The sequence below is a fragment of the Anguilla anguilla genome, chromosome 5, assembly GCF_013347855.1.
Source record: "Anguilla anguilla isolate fAngAng1 chromosome 5, fAngAng1.pri, whole genome shotgun sequence".
Lineage (NCBI taxonomy): Eukaryota > Metazoa > Chordata > Actinopteri > Anguilliformes > Anguillidae > Anguilla > Anguilla anguilla.
The window spans coordinates 45,669,846-45,692,361 of record NC_049205.1 but is presented as its reverse complement, the minus strand read 5'-3'; the positions used below and the strand labels follow the sequence as shown (position 1 = coordinate 45,692,361).

General features: G+C 39.6%; 1 protein-coding gene across 4 annotated transcripts in view; it reads left to right on the top strand.

Annotated features, from left to right (window-relative positions):
* Positions 1-22,274, top strand: part of LOC118227632 (protein unc-13 homolog C-like) — a 104,794-nt gene extending 82,520 nt beyond the window's left edge. For all 4 annotated transcript variants that reach the window (XM_035418319.1, XM_035418320.1, XM_035418321.1 and 1 more), the window contains 9 exons: positions 2,846-2,934; positions 3,720-3,863; positions 4,949-5,072; positions 5,832-5,891; positions 8,752-8,832; positions 14,332-14,479; positions 19,936-20,028; positions 20,380-20,539; positions 20,863-22,274. In XM_035418319.1, coding sequence (XP_035274210.1) covers positions 2,846-2,934; positions 3,720-3,863; positions 4,949-5,072; positions 5,832-5,891; positions 8,752-8,832; positions 14,332-14,479; positions 19,936-20,028; positions 20,380-20,539; positions 20,863-21,148 — 1,185 coding nt within the window. In that variant the 3' untranslated portion in view covers positions 21,149-22,274. The remainder of the gene's footprint in view (positions 1-2,845; positions 2,935-3,719; positions 3,864-4,948; positions 5,073-5,831; positions 5,892-8,751; positions 8,833-14,331; positions 14,480-19,935; positions 20,029-20,379; positions 20,540-20,862) is intronic.
* Positions 22,275-22,516: the final 242 nt, after the last annotated feature.

Here is a 22,516-nt window from a genome sequence, read left to right as displayed (position 1 = left end):
ACACTGCAGAACGCTAACAGATCGTTACATTACTGCTGTTTATAAATGGACTTTTTCTGTTGGGTGAGGTGGCATCACCCTCCCAGAGGAATGGGTGCTGCGATACACCTCTTCTGGCTGGCTAACAGCACAGCACCCCCCATGTACCAAAGGCCACTATGCCACTCAGTATCACACATTTTTGTAGCCATCACAGTAGCCATATGTGACCCCAAAGTGAGGAAGTTCTCACGGCTTAAGGCTAGGAGAACACTGCATTTGTTTTAATCCTACAATTTTCCTTATTTATAATTGAACACCCATGTTTTGATACAGGGGGCGTCCTCAGCGAAGATAGACAAACAATAAAAACTAATATGTGTTGTCCATATTATAAGCATATGGCCATAAATTAAGCATTAAAATTCAAAACTTCACCACTAGATCATCGTGATGTCTTGAGAAGCATTGTAAAATGTTTGTGACTGCTGATTTTAAGCATGAATAGCGAGGCCCTGCTAGTTGTCTTTGTCTTCAGAGCCCTTTAACAAGTGACGCATCAATTCATAGCTCTATATGCAGAGCAGAGCGTTCTCTGAAAATGATAAATCTTGTTCAGTAAACCAAATAGTGTGCGTGTTTCTAGTTCATAATGCAGTCAATGAGTAAGGCCTCATGTTGTCGTATTAATCATAGGCTGTGTAAACAGCTTGCGTAGCGTGTGAAATTGCTTGTTGTACACATTAGAATCATCTGTTATCATCTTTACTAGCATGAGCAGATCTTATTCACGGTCCCTCGCTGAACGCTTTGCCGTGATTACGCTGACATTTGCCTTCGCCAAAAGCATGAATGGCTTCGCCTTATTTAATGGGACGTCCCGAAATCACATCGACAGGCGGTGCGCGAATCGATGCTGATACCCGCCCACTGGCAACTGAACGAGCGGCGTAATGACACACAGCTGATCGTCGCGTTTCAAGTCTCTCAGCGCTGCGCCACGCTTGTTAAAATCCCTCCTAACTCCGGGGTTTTATCCACCGGTCGGTGTTCACGAGCGCACAGGACATTTCTCATTTTTGATTGCTTCTATTGAACTAAATTTTCTTTTACTGCTTCTTTGAAAAATTTACATTGATATTAGCATGTATACAGTATTAATGAGCATCAGAATAATTTACTATCAAACACTTTGGTTTTGTGGAAGTAAAAATAAAGTGTTATATTTCCTGGCACTCTACAAGCAGAGGATTGAAACAGTGGGGAAATGAGATCAGTTGGCTGGAAGTAAAATTAATTAATATTGTTATTATTCTGAATGTAAATGACACTTTTTTAGGAAGCTGCTTTATGACCACACACTCATATTTCTGTTCCTAGTGTATGTATGACTAACCATAGTTTCATTTTAATTTTCTTTATGAGTCAAACAAAAATTATGCCTTCAATTATTATGATACTAGATATATGCCCACAGTTTTTCATAATTGTTATGTCCCTTATTTAGAATACTGTATTTTGGCTAAAGGTAAACTTATGAATGTATTTGTTATTGTTGTTTTAACACTTTATCACACTGTATCAAGTCATGAGTTTAGCTACAGTATGCATTTTTAATGTTGATTAACTAATTAATTCTAACTAATTCATTAACCTGAACTGTACTGTATTTCAGTATGTTTATTAATTCCTGAAATAGATTTATTTTTCGCTCCGTTCTTTCTGGATCTTCATCTGACATAACTGGTGCTGGTGACATGGAATATCACACTGGTCAAAACAGCAGACTGGTTGGATAAAATGAGATTACTGCAACTGCCCCTGCTACATAGCATGCCATTCTCAGAATACTGATAATTGTCATAGGCAGTAATGGTAGCTGCTAGTTGCTCATTTGAAACAAATACAATGCATGTATTATTATTGGGAGCATGGCCTGGTGACGAAGGAAAGAAGAGCTTTGTCAAATAATAATGGCTGATGCCTGTAAGTATCTGCACTACCCCGTGGAGATGGATGATTCAGTATTCACAGCCACCCATGCAAGTGCATGGGAGACTATGGTGATATTTATAATATTGGAATGAGTTTTTAAATAATTGAAGCACTTTATACTGCATACACTGGTACACATCTCCAAAGCTAACCCTTGTTTTCAGTGAAGAATGCCATTCCCCTGGAAGCACTGTAAATAATTTGCAGGAAAGTCACGTGGAAGGAGATGTAAGCAGAGCTGTTCTGACAAAATCTGGATGGCTTTTTCACCGTTAATTGGGCTGCATGGAGCCATTTCCTCTGCTGATTTTCCAATGCTAATTACTTGAACCTGCACTGTATCCCTTCCTTTGTCCAGATTGTGATATACTTCTTTTTCTGCGTATACTAGAGATCTGTTCACCAACCAAGAAGCTTTTTTATGAAAACGGAAACATATAATTTGCATATATAATGCCTTCAGCACAGTAAGTCTTCGCTGCATTGTCTCCAACTCCATTCTACAGCCTTTGTGCTGAACCCTCCTCTTTCATTGTTTGGCACATATGGCTTATTATTATTATTATTATTATTATTATTATTATTTATTATTATTATCATCATAATAAGCTACTGTGCACTGCTACATCATAAGCTGCTGTGTACTGCTAGCAATGTCATTGAAACAGGAGTGACCTCACCAAGAGAATTCCAGCTACTACTGGAATGAGATCATCAGTTTGTGTTGAGGCAAAGTAGCTGTCCACATGCATTGACCTGCAGTCCTTTAGAACTGGTGGCCAGACTCTGCTCAGCTAGTGCCAACGATTACCGTGGACTTGGCTGTATTTGCGCCAGCTTTGTAGAAATGCCCTATGCTTCTCCTCTGCAGCTGGATGCCGAAGCCAGCGACCTCCTCAAGGAGCTTCAGAACAAACTGAACATCGTGCTCGATGAGCTCAGTGGAGTTCTCGCCTCCAGGTAATTATTCAATCAGTCCACTCTACGACCACACCAAGCTAGCCATTAGTAATTAATAATGTCATTTAATGTGTGTTGTTTTGTATATTGGTCATGTGTATATGATTGACCAGAGGTCTGACAAGAGGACATACATTCGTTCCACCAGAGTCAAATGGGTAGTCAACCAGGATTCCTTGGGTTTCTGCTGCATACATGTCCCATAATTACAGTACTTACCAGGTACTGAAGGGTAGCCATCAGCTCTAGCTCTGCCCAGTGCTACGCTCTCTTGTAATATTCTGCATTGTAGTGGATTCATATTGTAGACATTGATTGGATTATAGTGTAGAACAGTCACTGGCTCAGAGGAATGGCTGTGCTGCAGTGCCTTGCAGGTGGCATACAGGTGAGAAAGGGGGTGGTGGGAATGCATGTGAATCACAAGAGTGTATTACCATAGATTTTTGTGCCATCTGTATTCTGCCACTGACACACAGGAAAACAGTGTAGTTTCTCATTGTCTCAGGTCATTGTCTACGATAAGCTGCTAATTGGCAAGGCTGAGTTAAAATCAGCATTCACAAAAACTATTGTTAATATTATTTAATAATAGTGCTTTAATTTTATTAGCTAACCGGCAAAAAACCTTGATGTGAAATATCGGGAATTAGAGTGATAGAGCGTAATCAACACAATAGGCCTAGTCAGTTAATGAGCTGTTGTTAATAGCTGTTATTATCCGGAATTCTCTTCACGGTAAAGTGCACCTCACATCGCTGCTACGGCTCTCCCTCCTCCGCTAGTTTCAAGCCTGTCATTGAGGACTGTGTGAAGCAGATGAACCAGGAGCTGGCGCAGATGAAAGGCAATGGGGCAGCAAAGAAAAGCAACGCGGCCATGGACGCAGAGACCGTGCTACGACCCCTCATGGACCTATTGGATAAGAAGTAGGGCCTCTCTCTATATCATTCTCAACCACAGTTAACCACAGTGTGTTTATCAACAAAATGTTCAAAGGTTTTTTTTTTCTTTTCCATATAAATGAAAGGTCTTCCAAGCATGAAAACTATGGTTTTGATGAATTGTCAAGTGGCGTATCCCACTAAAGCACTGGTTCTATATAATGACATACCCTGTGATCTGGTAACAAATCCTCGCCATTACTGCACTGTTTTTTGGCACACAGTAATTGGTCATGGCATTGCCCTCTGAGGGAGAGCTGTAAAGAGCAGAACCATCCTCATCTCATTACACCAGAGCAACTTGTCTAGTAGATCAGGTTCCTGGAGTCTGTCTGCATTAACTGCACAAGCAGTATGGCTGGTGGGCTTTGCTTGTCTTTCCCAAATTTATTGGCCCCATTGTACTGATGAGATGAGCTTGCAAATACAATAGAAAATACCACAGTAGGAGAAATTATAGAGGTGTAAACAAATAAACACTAAATAAAAAATAAACATTAATCACAATAAATGAATTATATAGTCTCGTAGAGAATTGTCCATGTATTTTTGTACTCACAAACGCATGCTCAAGAACTCTACTTCTTCAGGTGTATTTTTTAAATTGTGCCTTGGGGTAGCGTTTTATTCAATCTCCGGTATTATCATGAGGTATAATTCTAGGATATGGTGAAAAATAATGCATGAACATTTGTTTTTATGTTGGCTCGTTGAAATTGTCTCAGTTCTTCCATCAAAGTAACATCGAGGCCAATGCGGTATTACAGAGAATCCTCTTAATCATATGCAAATACTAAATCCTTTCTAGTTGTAAGTTTTTTTTATGACTCCTAAGCCGATGGTCGTATAATTCAGGAAGATTAAAACGTAAAGCTGCGGCATTTATTTTACATTAGGGGTTACTGAACTCTGACTTATTGTTTACCATTTTTGAAGGTGCACCCTCAATCTTGCTTTACTGTTGAGCACTGTTCATAGTACGATGTGCTGTAGGCTTTTTTCACTGTGCAGCAGGTTTTAAATAAGTAATGTCACCGTTTATAATAATTTTCTGCTCTTTTTTCCCGCAGCCTGATGCTATTTGCGAAGATCTGTGAGAAAACCGTTCTGAAGAGGGTTCTGAAGGAGCTGTGGAAGATCGTGCTGAACACGATCGAGAGCCAGATCGTCTTACCGCCGTTAACGGACCAGACTGTGAGTCATTTTCACTAGTACTACGGCCCCAACTCTCCTCAGCTTTAATTTTACATGAAGCTGTACACATTCTTTCATCCGACGGTTCCTACTCATTTACGTTAATCCTACTATATTTTCTCCAAATATGGCGCTGGGGTGGAAGCGGTGGCGGTGGCAGGTGGGGTTCTCTCATACGCTACCCAGAATTGATTATACATCTGAAATAGAACGTCTCGCTGATCCCCGAGACGGGGATTCCGTCAAGACCTGTTTCCGTTCATCTTGAGAAATAGGGCACCGTTATCTCTTTCCCGCACATGTCAGACACAGATGCAGCCGCTGCGTTCCGCTCCGGGTATTAAACATTCATAGAGCTCACCTGACTTTGTGAAGCCTCACTGCCAAAGTGAAATGCATATTACAGAAATTCATTCTTTGTACCGTACCAACATGGGCGGCATACACATTATTACACATAGCCTGTTCATAAACTCTTATTTACTTATTTACAATTGACCATGTGTACGGAATGATAACAAGCTGCAGTTTCTGTCATTTGCAAAACTCGTTATGAATGTTTTTTGATATTTATTTGTTTATTTATTAAGTAGACTTATGGATATTGTTGGTTAGTGCTAAATAAGGCTTAACTTTTTCCCTGTATTTACCATATTCGATGTGGTAGTGTAGTACATTTCCACTGGCGGCCAGATGTCAGTCAGTAGCATTGGATTGCCTTAAATGCATATTCATGTGCCTCTTGTTGTCTTTAAACAGCAAGGAGCTCAGATGATTTTCAGCGCTGCAAAGGACTTGGGGCAGTTGTCCAAACTCAAGGTATGACTTGTCCATTGCTGACATCTGTCTTGCCATAGGGCCTGTCAATGACAAGCAGACAGATGATTCCACCCACCACCAAGAGTCCCATTCCCCTGTGATTCAGTGGGAATATATTGCTGTCCAGATATATTTCTACTCAAATTGAGAGTATTCATCTGGTATTCTAAAAGTCTTCTGAGAATATACATTCCTTTTTAGTGACGTGTGTTTGTAAGCCTAATGTGCACTACATGGCCAAAAGTATGTGGAAACCCGACATCCAAAATTATGGCCATTAATATGGGGTTGATCCACCCTTTGTTGCTATGGCAACCTCCACGCTTCTGGGAAGGCACTGATAAGGCCTGGCTTGCCGTTGGCTTTCCAACTGATCCCAAAGGTGTTGGATGGGGTTGAGGTCAGGACTCAGTGCAGGCCAGTCAAGTTTGCCACACCGTTCTGGAAAAAACCTTTCTATACGGACCTCGCTGTGTGTCTGAGGGCATTGTCATGCTGAAACAGGAAAGGGCCATCCCCAAACTGTTGGGTTAGCACATAATTGTCTAGAATGTCATTGTATGCTGTAGCATTAAAATTAGCCTTCACTGGAACTAAGGGGCCTAGCCCAAAACATGAAAAATAGCCCCAGACCAAGGGGTGTCCAGATACTTTTGGTCATATAGTGTTACAAAGCTGTTATGACTGGGTAAGATATGCCCATCCAAAAGTATAAACTGGCTGCTTTATTCAGAATGTTTCAAAATGAACATTTAAGTAAACTCAGCAAAATGTTATTTTGTATCTACAAAGATGTGTACAGACTACACAGCAGTCTACTGCTGATGATACATCTGAAAACTAGTTTTGGCTCAGGATGGACATTTTGAGGAAACAGACACGAGTGAAGAAATATTCTGCTCTTCACAGATTGAATATTGACATTGCTGTCTGGCCTCTCTACTGCACAGCCAGACAAAAAATAAAATAGTGTGAATGAGTGTGACAGTAACATAGCAATATTAATAAGGTTTTCTACTACTTCACCATGCAGAAATGTACTGCCTGCTTCTGCTCAATTTTTTGTGCATTGGTCACATTAGGCAGTGTTATTCCTGCTGCAGTGCATCGTGGGCCGGCCACTTGCCTCCTGTGATATAGTCCCTTGCTGAGCATCACTGTGCCAAACCGAAGCCACTTCACAGCTTAGCAGGTCTTATGCAGACAAATTTCTATTACCAAGCCGCCCTTTCAAAGGACCTGATTCAGACCTCCAGCAGCGGAGTAATCTCTGCAATCTGGTGCCCTTTGCTGAAGCACTTAGATTCCTGTATGCCCATAATAAAGCCCCAATCAGGATAATAGTGCCTAAAATTGTTTCAGATTGGACATTTTCTTCTGCCCTCCTGCCATTAATTCACAAGGCATTGGATTCCCTCCCATGCTATTTTTAGAGTCATGAAAGTACATTAAGTTTTCTATTACATTTAGGACATTAGGTGAAGCATTAAGAGGAAAAAATATGAATGTGGGGTAAACAGAGTATTTGTTGCTTAAGCATCCCTGCTTCCCACATTAAGCTAGAAATGATGTTGTGAGAGTAGGATATGACGTCTTACAACATTTGGTGTTTCTGTGCCTTTAAATCCATATGGAATTCTTCTTAATCCACAAGGCAATTAAGATGTTTTAAATGGTGTAATCCAATGGGACACAATCAAGAAACACAATAATTGTACATCCATTTTAATAAGTTGTGCATTTCAAACTCATTTCAAATACCCGTTTTTGAAAGTAAGGTGGTTTCATTTCATACAGTCTCACAGAACATGTCCAATAGTACATTTTATTTGTACTGAAAACCTTCACCCTCTCTCTCCAATTGTGTGCATCAGTTCTGCAGTTTTGCACTGAGTTACAATGATTGTCAAATAATCCACTCTCACACTGACATGTCAGGAATGAAATCTTTGCTGGATCACTGCTCTCAAAACAATAAACTTTGTTTCTGTCTTCTCTGTGAAAGTGCATACAATTGGTTCTATTGACATAAAAGTAAGGTTATCACAATTATATATTATAAGTAATACTGTAGAAATATTGATGTCTCCCCCCTCCCCCCATTCCATAAACATTTATTTGGGCCCTTATATGACATAATTGAATCCAACGGTTGTAGTCAGTGAACCGAAATAGTTCCTTGCAGACATATCATAATCGGGACTTAATAGCAAGGCCAGTGGTTGCGTCTTGACTTTAATAGAGCGTAATAGGGAGTCTTGGACTTTCCCAACCTCAGCCCTGTCACACCACATTCAACTAGAGTTAGCACCTAATCAATGAGCTTCGACAAAGCATTAAAACTGTTGTTTTGGAACTGATCTTTAATAATTGACCAATGAGACAGAGTAATCAATGAACAGCTTCTCTTGTATTAAACCTCTCTTTGACTGATTGAAAAAGGAAGTTGGATCACCATCCTCAGTACCTCCCCTGCACATGGCTGGAATATCAGAAGGCATTGTTGGCGCTCGCTTGTGCGATTGCGCAAAAGACAGACGAGACTGTTATATTGGCATGTTGTGTTCTGTCTTTGGGCCACCAACACATTGAATCGTGTCACAGGTAGTGCCTTTTCCAAAAGAGAACCAGGACATGTTAACTGAAAGGGCATGTTTTAAGACTGTTTAGCCATAAACTTTACCGATTTCTCTGTGTCGTGACTTCAAGTTTGAACCTCCTGCATCCCTTTGAGTTAACTTGCAAAATGTTGCAGACTGTTGGCAATATAAAACTGTTATATTTGCCTTATCCAGCGGCTGGTTTCTGGTGGGTAGCACAGAGCTGTGGATTAAAGACAGTTTGTTTTCTTTCTGTGCAGGAACATGTGACCAGAGAGGAGGCACGGAGCCTGACCCCTCGGCAATGTGCAGCCATGGATTTAGTCCTTCCCACCATCAAGGTATCAATCCCCCATTCTCATCCTCCTCTGAATCACGCAGTGTATGCTCCATCTCCTGTGGCATAGGAGGGAGCAAAATTCTGCTTACGTCATTTTTTCTTCTGTTTTGTTAATTTAGCAGCTCCATTTCATGGTTAATAACTAGATACTGGGCCTGTATTTATTTATTTTTTACACCGCACTGTTTATTTCCCTTATATTTCCCTTCCCTTACTGATTATTTATTGATTTTTTTACTGTAGCCCATTCATTATCAGCCACCAAGGGTGTAACTTTAGGTTGAACTTTGGAGAGGTTGAGGTCAACATCCCTCTAGGTGGGGTCTGGGAGCATGCTCTCACGGAATTATTGTTTTATTTTTTTGCAAAAAGGCTATCAAATGGCTCTTTCTATATTAAAACTCATGTTTCATATATTAATGTATATGAATTTTGTATATGTATTTCATACTAATTTTCATGCTGCATCACAGGGTCTTTATATACCAAGAAGTGGGCAAACTGACCATGTCAGCAAGTTGTCACAGGCTAACATGACTAGTCCATAATAGTAATGTAGTGTAGTTCTGTAGGCCAGTTGAGCAGGTAGCCAGTGGTCTAATACTTACAGCTCCTAAAAAAGATATAAAACCTTATATCTTGCCTCCTCTTGCAATTGCTCTATATTAGGAATTTGAGAGAAAATAGATCATACTTTTTGCGGTGTATGGTCAGCACAACAGTTGATTGAGCGATATTACAAAGCTAACAAAAATAATCACTTGTTGTCTACTTTTATACACATTAAAACACCTAGAGTGAAACTTATCCTCATCCTAGCTAGATTACATTTATTAAACCAATACATCAAAAGATAAATTGAACACAAAGGCGTACCATTTTTCAACTCTCTTTAGTCCTCACCAACAATGACAGCTGCTATAAATGAAACTTGTCTACTTCTCCCTTCACAAATGAAGCTTGCCTGGGCACAACCAAGTTTTAGAATGTAGGAGGGACAGAGAGTTTCTTCACTAATGGGCATTAAATTGGAAAAAACATAACTTTTCTGTCAGAAAATTTTTTTTTTTTTTATCATAACATTTTATTGTGGGTTTGTTCTGCCCAGTTATGATTACTGAAGGGGTTACCACCCCTTTATCCCCCATGGTGATTACACCCCTTGTCAGCCAACTACAGTGTCATGAAAAAGTATTTGCCCACTTCCTAATTTCCTCTATTGTTGAATATTTGTCTCTGTGGTTTCAGACTAAATGTAATATTAGACAAAGAGAACCTGAGTAAAAACAAAACACGTATTTAAAATTATTATTCAATATATTTAATCAAAAAAGTTATCAAACACCCATGTGAAAACCTAATTGCCCCCTTAAACTTTATAACTGGTTGTACCAGCAGCAATAACTGCAACCAAACTCTTCCTATGATTTGATTTCAGTCTTTCACATCACTGTGGATGATGTTTAGCCCACTCTTCTTTGCAGAACTGCTGTAATTCAGACAAACTGGTGGGTTTTCGAGCATGAACTGCTTGTTTCAGGTCCTGCCACAGTATCTCTATTAGGTTCAAGTCAGGACTTTGACTAGACCACTCCAAAATTTTGTTTCTTCTCAGCCATTCAGATGTTGACTTGCTTTTGTGTTTTGGATCATTGTCTTGCTGCATTACCCAATTATGCTTAAGCTTCAGCTCACGGACAGATGACCAGACATTCTCCTTAAGAATTTTGTAGTACCGAGCAGAATTCATGATTCCTTCAATAATGGCAAGTTGTACAGGTCCCAAGGCAGCAAAGCATGCCTACACCATCACACTGCCATGTTTGATTGTCAGTATGATATTCTTACTGTGAAATGATGTATTTGCTTAGTGCCAGACATAATGTGACCTGTGTTGACCAAAAAGTTCCACTTTTGACTCATCTTTCCATAGAATATTATTCCAAAAGGCTTGGGGATTATCCAGGTGCTTTTTCACAAATATGAAATGAGTTTTGATATTTATCTTGGTTAGCAGTGGTTTCTGCCTTGCAACTCTCCCATGAATCCCAGTTTTTACCAGTCTCTTTCTTATTGTGGAGTCATGAACACTGACCTTAGCTGAGGCTAGAGAGGCAGTTTTTTAGATGTTCTTCTGGAATCTTTTGTGACTTTCTGGATGAGCTGTTGCTGTGTCCTTGGAGAAACACTTATTTAGAGGGAATTCCCCCTCTACACTTATGAATTCAGATGTCTCTATTTGACTTTGTTAGTGGATTATTCCGTCAGTAAGGGAGAGGAACCACAATCAAGCATGTATATAAAATATAAGTTTTAATATGAAATAATCCAGAAAATAAACCAGTTTTGTTGTAATGCTGGATAAAGATACTGGCACAGAATGACACAATGCAATGCTACACATACAAGCTAATATGAAAAATGTGAAAAATAAGACATGAATGTATTTGTATTATGATTGTACATGTATCCACAAGGCTAGATGCTTTACTAATACAATTCTATACATGTCTGGTTAAGAGACAAACACTGGAATGGAATGGTATTATACAGTAGCTTATACAATCCGAGGTTATCACACAGTGTGAGGTCAATGTGGTGCATGGTTTGCAATGTGCAAACATTTGGTACTATGCCTCCACAATATGCAAAGAGGTTGTTAATCCACCCTGTGTCATCTGTAGCTTTAATCTTATAATTATGGGTGTCTGGTGTAAGGGATCTAGAGATTAGGAATGGTAAGTGGAAGAGTGTTGAAATGTTGAAAGTAACAGATGCAGGCTCAATTGGGAGTTCATGCAGAAATAGCATTTTATGCCCTCAGAGAGAGTACTGCAGAGAAACGACTTACGACTGCCCTATAAACTATTTCCTCATCTCTTCTGGAACTTCCCTTTGGAACCGTGGCATGGTGTGCTTGTAGAGACACTATGTGTTTTTTGTTTACTTCATTTCCTTTTGTCTAATATTACATTTGGTGTGACAAATATGCAATAATAGAGGAAATCAAGAAGGGGGCAAATACTTTTTCACAGCACTGTATGTATCCATGGTGATTACTTTTATTTATTTATTTATTTATTTTTATTTATTTACTCATTTATGAATGTATTTATTTATTTATTTATAACCTTATAGCAACAGTGTAATCACTTTCATTGTGCTCATTGTATAATAGCCTCACTTTTTGTGGCCATAGCCGCTAACAGTTTGATTAATATTATCCCTTTGAAGTCATTTTTATTAAAACCACACAAATCTATGGAGCTGCATTAGGGTTGATTTCATTCTGTGATACCACATCTTTATATCAGGCTTGTAACTTAGATGCACAAAGGAAAAAAGGCATGTTTCTGGGGCTTGACTGGTACAATGAGAGAGGAGTTAGTGTCTGCTGCACTACATGCAAAAGCTTCTCTACGCTGGCGCGGCGCGATGCCTCGTAGAATTTAATTGATTCTCGCGTCTCCAAGGAGACCACCTCCTAGCTGAGATCAGACATGATGTAGAAAGCCTTTCATCTGTATTCCAAGGAGAAGGCGCAATCATGAAAGTTAAGTAAAGCCTTAAGGAACATTTTTCCAGGCACCAAGCTAAACTGACTTCATGCTTGGCTTAATAAAACAGTTTTGTTTTTGCAATAACCGATACAATAGAAAAGCACAATTACCTCATGTGGAATCCATGCAGTTACAGAGCCCTGTGTTTGTGTTTGTGCATGCTTGTCTGAGTGGGGTAGAGAAATTGGGGAGGGGCAGTGTACTGCTGTTTTTTATGCAGTTATGTATGTGCTGTGTGTGTGTGTGTGTGTGTGTGTGTGTGTGTGTGTGTGTGTATGTGCGCGTACGTGTGTGGTCTCCCTGGAAAGAAGTTTTTGTTCTGGTAATTGATAACATGCTACGATAAGCTGATAAGCTGATGGCAAGCTGTTTTGGATAAAAATATTTATTGGTTCGGCGGAAGTGATTTAAATTATATTTGGACAGAGATTTAAATTAATCCACTTTATCATAGGTGTGTGGTTTCATTCTTATAGAGGTTAAACAGTTGTTTTTATTCAGATATTTTTATGATAATTGGTGGTCACTAGAGAGAAATTAAACATGGAGCGATGCAGTTGGCAGTTGTGTATCGTCCCTGTGGATGGTCGATTATGCCAACTATGTGTCAAGCCTGGCAATACCCAGATTCAGTCTGAGACCATGGGGCTCATCATGCATTAGTGCAATTACTTGACAGAATGAGCCATCTAGCTGCCTAATATTCTGCCATTTTTATTAAATAAAAACTATTCTGAAAGAAAATCCCTTTATTCCTGAAATTTGGTATTCATTGGGAGAATTTGTTTTGATATTTTGACTATCAATTAACCTTGCTTTCCATTTTTCCACTTGCCTCGAGGAACTATGTGACCTATTCTTAAAGTTCACCAAAAAGCACTGCCAATTAGCGAAGGCCACTGCCAATATGAGCCCACTCTTTTTTAATGGAGCTCAGAACATTAGGACGTTTGAGAGAGGTCCAAGCATTTTGAAACACAAATAGCCACCTTACAGAATCTCACAGCTGTAGCATGTGTGCACACAGGTATAACCCTCATTCTCTCTTTCACTGAGCAGAATTATGGTTTTATAGCAGGCCGTTGAACTATGCAAAAAGTATCAATTGACACATCCACCTGGCAAATCAATACAGCATTGAATAGTCTGCAGAGACAAAGCCAGAAGGTAAACAACACAATTCATCAGCTGCTGAGAAAATTAATCTTCTGATGAAATCCCAGCCAAGAGAAAGCAATTATCTTATTTTTCTCAAATTACGGGATCCGTTTGCAAGATATAATTGTCGGGGCTTTGGTGGAGGGTTAAGCAGCTGTCTTGAAAATGACACGGGTCTAGACAGCATTTTAATAGGCCCTTGCCCCCTGCCCCTTTCTTGCGTCTTTGTGGACCAATGGTAGTGGAGGAGACGAGGAGAAGCCTGACAGAATATCACCCTCCTGTTTGAGAGGATGGCAAGGGGAGCAGTGCTTGACATTAGGCAAACCTCATCTGTCTTAATAACTCAGCATACAATTTTTTCCCCTCACTTCCTTTCTGCTGATTCCAGCAATCTATTACATTCCCTGGAGTAAATATGTTAATAATAGAAGATTTCTTTTTATAAGATGTAATGTGTGGAATGTCAGCCTCAAGTTAATGTAAAAACTGAGGAATTTTATTTTTCAATTCTCTGCTGTCATTCCCGATTCTGGAGTCTTGCAAGGCTGAACATATATTTATAAATCATGAGTTTGAGTTTGAGTGTGCGTGTGTGTGTGTGTGTGTGTGTGTGCACGCATGCGCGTGTGTGAAGGGGGGGCATTAGAGCGTATTGTATGTATACGCTTGAATGAAGGTACAATGTGTGAACATTTGTTTGCTATATTGCATGAATGTATGAATGCACTGCAAATTTAAATACACATTTTGAAATAAATACACAAACATTTTTCCCACAGCAATATTTCCATGCTGGAGGAAACGGCCTGAAAAGATCATTCCTTGAGAAGAGCCCAGATCTGAAGTCACTGAAATACGCTCTTAGCCTTTACACACAACCTACAGATGCCTTGATTAAGAAGTATATATGCACCCAGACCTCTCAAGGTAAGGTTCAAACAAGCGGTTTATTGTTTCGTGTTTTTTTTTTTCATGAGTGTCATTTTACAGCAGGCCATAATTTTGCCCATAGATACATTTTTAGTAATTTAAGCAACATATTTTGTCTGAAGGATACTCTTTACATCCCTCTCGAACAGCTCTTGGACATCCCTGTATAAAAAAGAAATATTTATTCCGCAATCCATTACAGTACATGCCAATTTCTTCTTGAACTTCAAAATGTGTCTTTATTTTATTAAGTATCCCCATTCTGGCCACAGTAAGTCTTGCAGAAATCCGGGGAAATTGCAGGCTATTTGTTGATGTGCGAAAATGTTATTTGCTGTACTATGAACCACGGAGCCCCCCGGAAACTAAATTCTGTCTCTCCTGATCTGGTCTTTTTACATCACTGATTAATCTAAGGATAGGGCTTTTGTGTGTGATTATGTGTCTGTGTTTATATAGGCTTTGTAGTGAAAATGGTTTACTTGATGTTGGCCGGGATTCAATCGACAGTTTGTCTTAGTCTTTGCAAACACGCTTTGGCAAGGTAAATTTGGCTGAACTTTTTAGAGCATGTCGTATGTGTATGTGTTCATATTGTCATTAATGATGTCATTCTAGATGCGTGTTAAGCAGAACCTTTTCATTTTAAAAGACATTGAGAAGCACATTGCTTAGCTGAAAATAAAATATCTTTATGCATGTGCACCTTGCTTACTGCACACTGCGATGAGACGGTATTTGGGACAGGGTCACAACGTGGTTAATTCACAGGTATATAGGGTAGAGTACAGAAAGCCCTTGGTTCCTCTAAGGCCATCGACGAAAGTCCTCCATTTGATTTGGTTTCCATTCGTCAATGTTTCTGTAAGTTGTTTACGGGGTAGGGTAGTCAGCCCAACGCCCAGCCCCCAGCCTGTGTGGTTTGGTTGAACCTGCCAGGGGTATAAACACCCTCAAGCTGAGCCCTCAGGGTTGTAGGAGTACACAAGCCTCTCCACTGCAGTAAGGTTACAGTCCAGGAGAGGCAATAGTGGTTTAGCCTGTCCAAAATGAATTATTTGTATTTTTCAGTGCTGATAATGAGTCCAGTGTGGAGTTTGAGTTGGTTTTTTCAGTTTTTATCAATTCAGCATTGCTAATAAATTCAGCATGGAGTCTGTTTGTGTTTCTGTTTGTGTCAGTTCAACGTTGGCAATGAATCCAGTATGGATAAGTGGTGTGTGAGATGGGATTCTGGGTCTGTTGGGAACAGGGTCTAACCTAACATCCAACTCACCCTCCCACCCCCCACCCTCGAAGAAATCCAGTAAAGCAGAATGTCCCGCTCGAGCTGCGGTATTGATTCTGTCTCCGAGAAATAAATGACCTACATTGGAAGCCTAACAGAAGACCTAATCCCTGAGGATTTATTGAAGATGCATACATTTGAAAGTTGGCAATGTCTCTCAGCATGCAGTCCTCTTTCTCTCCCTCATTTTGTGTGTTTCATCAGCACAATTATTTCCTCTCTGCAGCCTGTCTCCTGTCTCCGGGCGCTGCTTTTTGCCCACATGTGTAGTTAAAGAAGTCTCCCTCTCTGTGCAGTCATGTCGGTCACCATAGTAAAAGTGCAGACCTCTGAACTGCTCCCTTGCTTGACTTTTACTGACTCACTTAAATTAAGATCTCTTTAAATATAAACCTTATATATAATATTATTCAGCAGGAGATGGGAATTCTACATTCAACCAAGTCAAACATACCCCCGAGAGCACTGGAGCTTTGATTCCTTGGTAATCGAGACAGATGTTCCTTGGTAATCAGGACAGATTTTCTTTCCTTCCAAAAAACATGCTCAGTGTTTTGGTTAAGTCTTATTTAATTGCAATGTCCAATTCTACATTTCGAATCATAAACGATGGGGCGCACGGAGTGATTTAATTGAATATGTTGTAAGTATAATTATTGTGGCAGTCAAAGGATGTTATGGTAATAAATCTTGCTCAGTTTCAGATGGTGATGTTTGATCAAGGGCGCCATTATTTACTCTCATTAATCATCTAGACTTGTGACAAGATGTTAAGGGCTAAATAAACGCATGGCGCAACTACTGTTCCTCCCCTCTTGCCTCAACATATATATATAAATTGTCAACCATTATTGCTTGGTGAAATATTTATAGAATATATACATAATATACATTAACAAATAGGTTTTATTTGTTTGTTTTAACATTAGCCCATATCCACAGTGGCATATTATACAGATTTTGTATACATATATCGATTATATATGGCTAATGTTGGTACCCACTACCTTGGGTTTAATTAGGAATCTCTGAAGTTGAACTTGCCTGAGCCTTTTATTCCTTATCACTCACAAGCTGGCAGTCTGTCTTATAGGAAAACCACAAACTCCCTGAAGCACAAGATTGTGTACACAATTAGAGGGAGACACACACGCTTCATGCTCTGCGACTGTTTTATTCCCCAGAAACCCCCTCCCCTATTATCACTCTTGCTAAGTAAAACATGCACTACAACTCCTACAGCCCCAGCCCCACCCCCACCCCCACCCCTTCATATAGTGCAACATCTACACAAAAACATAGGATAGGAGTAGCATGCATAACAACAGGAAGCCACCAGGGACTAGGACCCAAAATAGTTTCCATATCATGCTCCTTAACCAGCTGCCAACATTTTTTGGCAGGGGGGACTCTTGTTATGGCTCTCCAGGCCATCTCAGACTTTAAAGACAACTGAAGACAACTTTGAAGACAACTGAGTGTAAAACTAGAACCAGCCCTGCAGGAGTAGATCTCATATCTGAGTCAAAGAGAACATACTCCACTCTAATGTTGTCTTAAGCACTATAAAAATTGATACCTTTTAGGTTTCTTTGAGAAGTAAACTCAATCAAGTTCCACAAAGGGCACTTTTCTGAACTGTTTGCCTTGATGGCTTTTGACAACCTGTCAAATACACACTAGTTGGACTGAAATGTTTTTTGTTTCTTCCATGCTGGACCAGCAGAGCAGTGTGTAAGAAAGGCACCTGCATGTTTGATTATCAAATGGGACAAAAGGGTAACCTCCACAGAAATATGCAGTAGACGTCATCCATAAATTCAATACTGTTCAGACATGAATTCCTAGGAATAGTGCAAACCACAAGTATTGGTGATGGCACAGGACAAACCACAAAGGTCTTTTAATTTATTGTGACAGCTTCGTCAATTACAGCGCACTATAGGGGCAAACACTTGAAAGGAAGCTCCACTCTCTAGCCCACTTCCTGTTCTTTATCATTACTTTACAACGTATGTAAGACGCACAGAAATAATCTATTGATCTGCACAAAGAAACAGAATTACATTTTCTTTGAAGCTCCGTCACGGTCAAGTGCATTGTGAAAAGATTCTAAATCTTTTGCATTAGCTCTGCATTTTCTTGTTCAATAGTCAAAGACTATAGACTATCTGGCATTTGTCATTTATCTGATTTTAAACATGGCAGCGGTAGCATATACTACAGAGTCTGTTTATTGAAAAAAATGGCTAGATGGTCCCGATTTTATTCACTGCAGTCTTCTACTATCAGCTATTTTAGTTGCAGTCCACCCCCATGGTATTAAATAATACTGGGCACTGAGAAGGTGTACAGAATACTGATATTAAAACAAAAAAGTATAGGGTCTTAGTGTTTGTAACAAGTGGCAATTATGTCTCCACAGCAAGAAAACTGGTGAAGTTTCCATTTTCTGTCATTCCAAGCTGCTGCCTGGATCCCAAAATTTCTTTCTGCTGGGGTCTACACATGTTGTGAACACAACAAAGGAAGAATAAAATATGTTGTGTCTCTTCCCTGTGGCTCTTAGATGTATATATTAAAACTCCAAAAATTCACTTGTTGAGATCTTGACTTCCAAATATGGTGAATAATTACAATCAAAAGCTATACTGTAATGCCTGTTTGGGGTATTTTTTGCATAATTTCCTTGTTCTCATAAAGCACAGCAAGTAAGAGGCCGTCTGGTAGCTGTGCTGCTAAAACACTGTCATAGCAACCCAAAGAAATGTGCTTCACGCACTGTAAGCCACATGAAATAATGTCCATGAGCACCTTTACACGAACATATCTTCTGATGTGAGAGCTACAAGTAATAGTATTGAAACTAGAGAGTGACAGTCCTATCGGCTTCATTTTTTATACTAATCATACTTATTAAGGGGAGAGGTTGTGAATATACCTTTATTGTCTGTCACACTCAATGTGCAGTTGAGTATGAATATGCCAGTTTGTTGTATACTGTAGCTTTATGTCATTCTGTAAAGCGATGACAAGGCCCTTCAAGATAAAAGATCTAAATTATGGCCAAATTAAAGCATAGATTAGTAGCTGTGATTTATTTAGTACCATAGTACTGGTCACAAGTGGAGGAATTAATTTTGAAGATGTGCCTCAGAAAGGATAGAGAAAAATCATTACAGCTATATCAGAATGAACTGACCCCTGCCAGCGTCAATGAGCTGCAAAGTAGGCACCTCTCACCGGCTTGGCACTGTCCAAAATGTGTGCTCTTGTTTCGATTCTGATCAATGTAATATACTGTACTTCAGTTTTCTGATTTGACACCCTGGGCTGTACACTCGGAAAAAGGGGTTTGACGGCTGAATGTTGCCTGCAAACCTGTCTTAAAAACACAAAACAAAATAATTGGTTGTTTTTAGAGGCATGGTCAATTTTAGTGGCAGTCAAAAGTGCATCATTATGATATCCTCTTGGCAGAGTCATAAGTGTTGGCAGCCAAGTACCTGAGGTTGTAAAAGAGCTTGTCTTAATCTCCCCATAATGTTGTTAGCTGGTCCCTTCATCCAAAATGACCTCCTCCCTCTCATTCATTGTGATTAGGCATGATTATCATCCATGAGAAACTCCTAATGTTTCATTATCTTTGCCAATACGCAGTACTTGTTCTGGCAATTACTTATTAGATTACATGCAAACTTGGAGTATGTTATGTACTGTGTCATAGTGACAGACTATCTATTTTGGCTCTGTACTTTGACTCATCCTCTTCACTCTCTGTGGAGACAGACCTGCCATTTGTTCTGTGAATAGCTTTGCCAAGACCTTTCAGCCTTGAGAGCAATCATTATAAAATCATTTTATGGCTGTACTCATATAGAGGATTAGGATTTGTTTAATTTTTTTATTTTTTATTTAAATACTTTTATTAACTTTAGATATAAATATTCAGATAGTGCTCTCTTTACTGATAAACTGTGAATGGACTTTTGGTGGACAGTTTTCTCGGTACTGTAGTTGTAGCTAGTGTTCTGTTTGGTTTTTCAGGGGGGTGTATGTAAATGTAATGTTCTCCCTGCTGACCCACATTCTCTGTAGCTCTGCTCAAGATGAGGGAATGGTGTGAGCTCTGTTTTATTACCCTGTTTTGTTCTCGGGACTGCAGTTCCGTCATCTAATGGAACAGTGGGCGAGGTGTCCATGCAGGTGGACCTGATCTCTCATCCCGGCACCGGGGAGCACAAAGTCAGCGTAAAAGGTAGGCCTCGCTGTCCCCAGCAACTGTTTGGTAACTGTTTTGTACTTACAAAAGCTGCACTAAGCTTTTCGGCCTGCCTAGATTCATTTAAACAGCTGTTCTTAACTCTGACTGAAATATAGTTCAAGTATTATGTTTTATTCTTCCACAAACACAAATTAGGTAGTTCAGAAATCACCAACATTAACTCCCCAAACTGTGTTTTTGAAGACAAAATGTAATCCTTGAATTGTAATAATGAATTGATCTACTGATGTAATCCTGGTAAAAGTTATTAAGCCATTGAGAGACCCTGGCGGCTCTGCACCCTTTTGTCCTCATTGCCTGTGTCTGTGTGCTCTCCTCCCTCAGTCGTGGGAGTGAACAACCTCAGCTGGCAGACCAGCGCCATGTTCCGCCCGTTCGTCGAGGTCAACGCCCTCGGGCCTCAGCTTGCTGATAAGAAGCGCAAATTCAGCACCAAGACCAAAAACAACAGCTGGTCTCCCAAGTACAATGAAACATTCCAATAGTAAGTTTAAAAAAAACACTCACAATGTTTTACAAATCATACAAAAATGGCATTGACAGTAAAGTTTGTGTACATGCATGTACGTGTACGTGTGTTCTGTCATTATAAGAAGTGTAAAAGAGCATTGTAGTTCTCTGTTGTACAATCCATTTCTGCCATATTCGCTGCAGTAGGTTTGTACGTACGCATATGAAGCTGTATCACCCGGGTAACCTCTATTAGCTACATGGTGTTGACCATTGTGTCTGAACAGGCAGCTGAAAGTGAAGCGCTCCTACTGACACACTGATTTCTGCCTGTTTTTTATCGCTGTGGTCGTGTAGCATTTTCAGTAACGAGCACGGGCCCGAGGCCTACGAGCTGCACGTTTCCGTGAAGGACTACTGCTTCGCCAGGGAGGACCGCATCATCGGGATGACTGTCATCCAGCTGAGAGAGCTGCTGGACAAGGGCAGCTATTTGGCCTGTCAGCCCTTGGTCAAGAACGTCTCCATGGACGACACCGGATTGACCATCGTTAGAATACTCTCTCAGAGGACCGGCGACGAATTGGCCAAAGAGTTTGTTCGGCTGAAATCAGAAACGAGGTCTACTGAAGAAGTATCGTAAAGAAAAAAACGACATTAAAATAAAAAAGACATTGGTGTATGTCTGAGGGCTCGACTGCAAATAGTCGTGTTGTTTGTATTTGTGCATGTATGTAAAACATCTGTTGGAATGTTCATTTTAAACTACAGTATGTAAAAGTGTTTACCTAAAGTATACTTACTATAAAGTACAGTATTATATTCTACAAGTTATGTTAAGAGATATTAAATACCTTTTTGTACTACAGTAAAACTTTAAGTCTTTTTGAACAGGACTTTGTTCAGATAAAGTGCCAAACCAGAGAAAAAAATGACTACAATAAGTGTTCAAAAGAATGGTGATGTTGGTATACTTTAAATTTGCTTGATTATTTTGTCCTGTGTTACTCATTCTCTTTAACTGTGCTGCATTATAATTGTTGACACATTTCATTAGCACTGCTATTTTTACAGTTTGTTACACAACACTTCTGTTGTGCATGTCCTGATTTAGACCTGGCTTCCCTCCATGGGCTCACAGTGACTATTGGCTTGGGTCTTCCATCGCCGCTCCAACACTCTTTGTACTTTTAGGCTGCCCTCAAAAGCGACCATTTTATAAATAATGGCAATGACTGCTATGTAAACCTTCATAGATGTTTGTAATTTTATAACTGTTAGTAACAATGCAGAGTGTCCTTGTTTTATCAGTCTAAAGAGAAAGTAAAGAAATTTTCTTCTTTCTCTAATTTTTTTCTCCCCCCCCCCCCAGTCATTGGCTTCCAGCCATTCTGAATATCACTGTGAACATACGCTTTGGAAGACTAGCTTGCATAACATCATTGACAGTTTGATATTGTTGATTTATCTCTAAAAATAACTTTGTTCCCAAGAAACTGCCAAAGTTACATAAAAAGTCTGCAACAGCAATCCATTACCTTTATGAACAGTATATATCTACATGTGCTATGACTTTTTCCAATACTACATATCTGGTTGTTATTGGGGTGATTGCTTTACTTACCTAATTAGTTATAACAGCTTCAGTCATTTTTATTTTTTCTTTAAAAAGGACAGAGTTTAAATATTTGGTAATTATGCAACATTCCTATGTATTGCACTGATGGCGAATTGTATGTCATGTAAATATATTTAGTGAGAAATTCTAATCCGTCATATTGTGTTATTCAACCCAAAGGGGCTGACAAAGGGTCAAAAAGGAGTTACAGGGAGTGATTACATGTTTGAGCTGCAGTTAGAAGCTCCAATCTGTATACAACCTTTGCTCCACACTTTGCACCATTTATCTGCATAATAGACAGCATCATTCACAATAACATGGCTTACATTTTTACATATAATCCACACTTACAGCTGAATATCGTTGGGGAAGAGAGAATTTATTTAAAAT